The following is a 2,024-nucleotide window of genomic DNA, read 5'->3' on the forward strand; positions in this document are numbered from 1 at the left end:
CCTCGGTAGGTGGGTTCAGTTTCTACTAGTTCTTCGTTATATGGCAGCCACGTGTTCGCTGCTGTGCATTCAGCTCACTGTTGCATGCTCGCGTCTAGGAGAGACCGCGCCGTGGTCTTCCTTGGAAGGTGGGTTCAGTTTCTACTAGTTCTTCGTCGCACGTGTTCGCTGGAGCGCAGTCTGCTCACCGCTGCATGCTCGCGTCTAGGCGGGACCGTGCCGTGGTCTTCCTTGGAAGGTGGGTTCAGTTTCTAGTTCTTCGTTAGGTGGCAGCCATGTTCCGCGGCTGTCCAGTCTGCTCACCGTTCCATGCTAGCGTCTAGGAGAGACCGCGCCGTGGTCTTTCTTGGAAGGTGGGTTTAGTTCCTACTAGTTCTTCGTTAAGTGGCAACCATGTGTTCGCTGCAGCGCAGTCTGCTCACCGCTGCATGCTAGCATCTAGGTGGGACCGCGCCGTGGTCTTCCTTGGGAGGTGGGTTCAGTTTCTACTAGTTCATCAACTATAGGAAGGCAAGCAAAAAGATGAAGGCTATGCCCACAAATATACATTTTCAGAAAAGACAAGTGTTTTAACGTGACGTCGTTGATCGGACTGGTCAACGACGTCACGTGATCCGAGGAACCCGGTTTCGAACCCCGCCGCAGCTCCACTATTGTGTTATGGCAAACCCACTGGGGCCACTGGTAACATAAGCATAATATTTAATTATTTATCTTACCATGAGGGGTACAAAATTCAGGCAACTTCAGCTAGGTCTGATTTTTCTTACCAAGGGGTTAGAATTACTGACACGTATTGATTCCTCGTAGAAGGACCTACTGCAAAAAGGCCGAATCAGAGACAGCTTTCGGGCGGATAAATGAAAATCAATTTAACTGCAAGTTGTACAATCATATTTAGTTGTTTTACCATGATTTGTTTAACGAATTGTATTGCTCCTACAGGTCCGGCTCAGGCAAAAGCTCAGCGATGCGCCACTGCGTGTGGTACCTGGCTACCGCGTACCCCGCGCAGAGTTCCAAACTTACTCCTGAGCGTTTCGACGCTGCCTTCGATGTGCTGTACACCTTTGGGTCTTGTCGGTAAGTAAATATATTTTAGTATAACCTAAAAACAAAATATACACATAAGAAATACCAAATCGAAACGGCGCTAAGTATTCAGGCGGTTTTATAGCTAGGAAGCAAGAGAAAGTGGCTGCTGTAAAGTTTTTAGCAGTACCTAGTTTCACCATAAAATGAAATGAATATCAATTAGCTATTCTTGTTTTTTCATTACATATGATGACTGAACTGTTCAATTTTTTTTATTCTTTCAAATTAAATTCTTAGTTTTCTGGAATCAAATGTCTGTTTCAGAAGTTGTGTTAATATTTTTTGGTTAATGATGTCAACTACCCTAAAATAATTCGAAATTACGTCGTCTTTCAGCACCAGTTCGAACGCGCACGCGTCGCGCTTCGTGGCGCTGACGTCACTGGACTTCGACGGCGGCGGCGCGCTTGTGTCGGCTTCTGTGCAGACGCTGCTGCCCGACCTGAGGCCGGGGCAGACTCCCATGAGGGCTCTGCACGAGTAAGTTTTTTATTGTTATAAAAAAACTGTATGACACTGTATAAAAAACTTGTGGGTATCCCTGTTATAAAAGTGATTTATGGCACCGACTACTGTCACGAGTCTTTGGGTTTAGTATAGTGCTAAAGCCCAGTCCTTGAGCACGTAGAATTTTGTCCAATGACCCCTAGCTACCCATCCTTATCGTCGCGCGTAATTATATTGCTGTCGCGACTGTACGACTGACACCCGCAGTGAGTGTGCGAGCGCGATAGCAACATAATTACGCGCGAGCGATAAGGATGGGTAGCTAGGGGTCATTGGACAAAATTCTACGTGCTCACGGACCAGACTATAGTTCGAATGCTGACGTCACTACTTCGACGACGGCGCACTCGTATTGCTGCTGCTTGACCTGAGGCCGGGGCAGACTCCTATGAGGTCTCTGCACGAGATAATAGATAACTCTA

General features: G+C 47.1%; 1 protein-coding gene across 1 annotated transcript; it reads left to right on the plus strand.

Moving 5' to 3' along the window:
- Positions 1 to 98: 98 nt before the first annotated feature.
- LOC114363682 (unconventional myosin-XVIIIa-like) lies at positions 99 to 1,575 on the plus strand (the record flags this gene model as incomplete). Its single annotated transcript, XM_028319480.1, has 3 exons — positions 99 to 238; positions 946 to 1,083; positions 1,432 to 1,575. Coding segments are annotated over 3 exons (422 nt in total), but the record flags the coding sequence as incomplete, so codon positions are not given.
- Between the last annotated feature and the right edge of the window lie 449 nt (positions 1,576 to 2,024).

Source organism: Ostrinia furnacalis, unplaced genomic scaffold, assembly GCF_004193835.3.
Source record: "Ostrinia furnacalis isolate ACB-3 unplaced genomic scaffold, ASM419383v2 OfSCF7206, whole genome shotgun sequence".
NCBI lineage: Eukaryota > Metazoa > Arthropoda > Insecta > Lepidoptera > Crambidae > Ostrinia > Ostrinia furnacalis.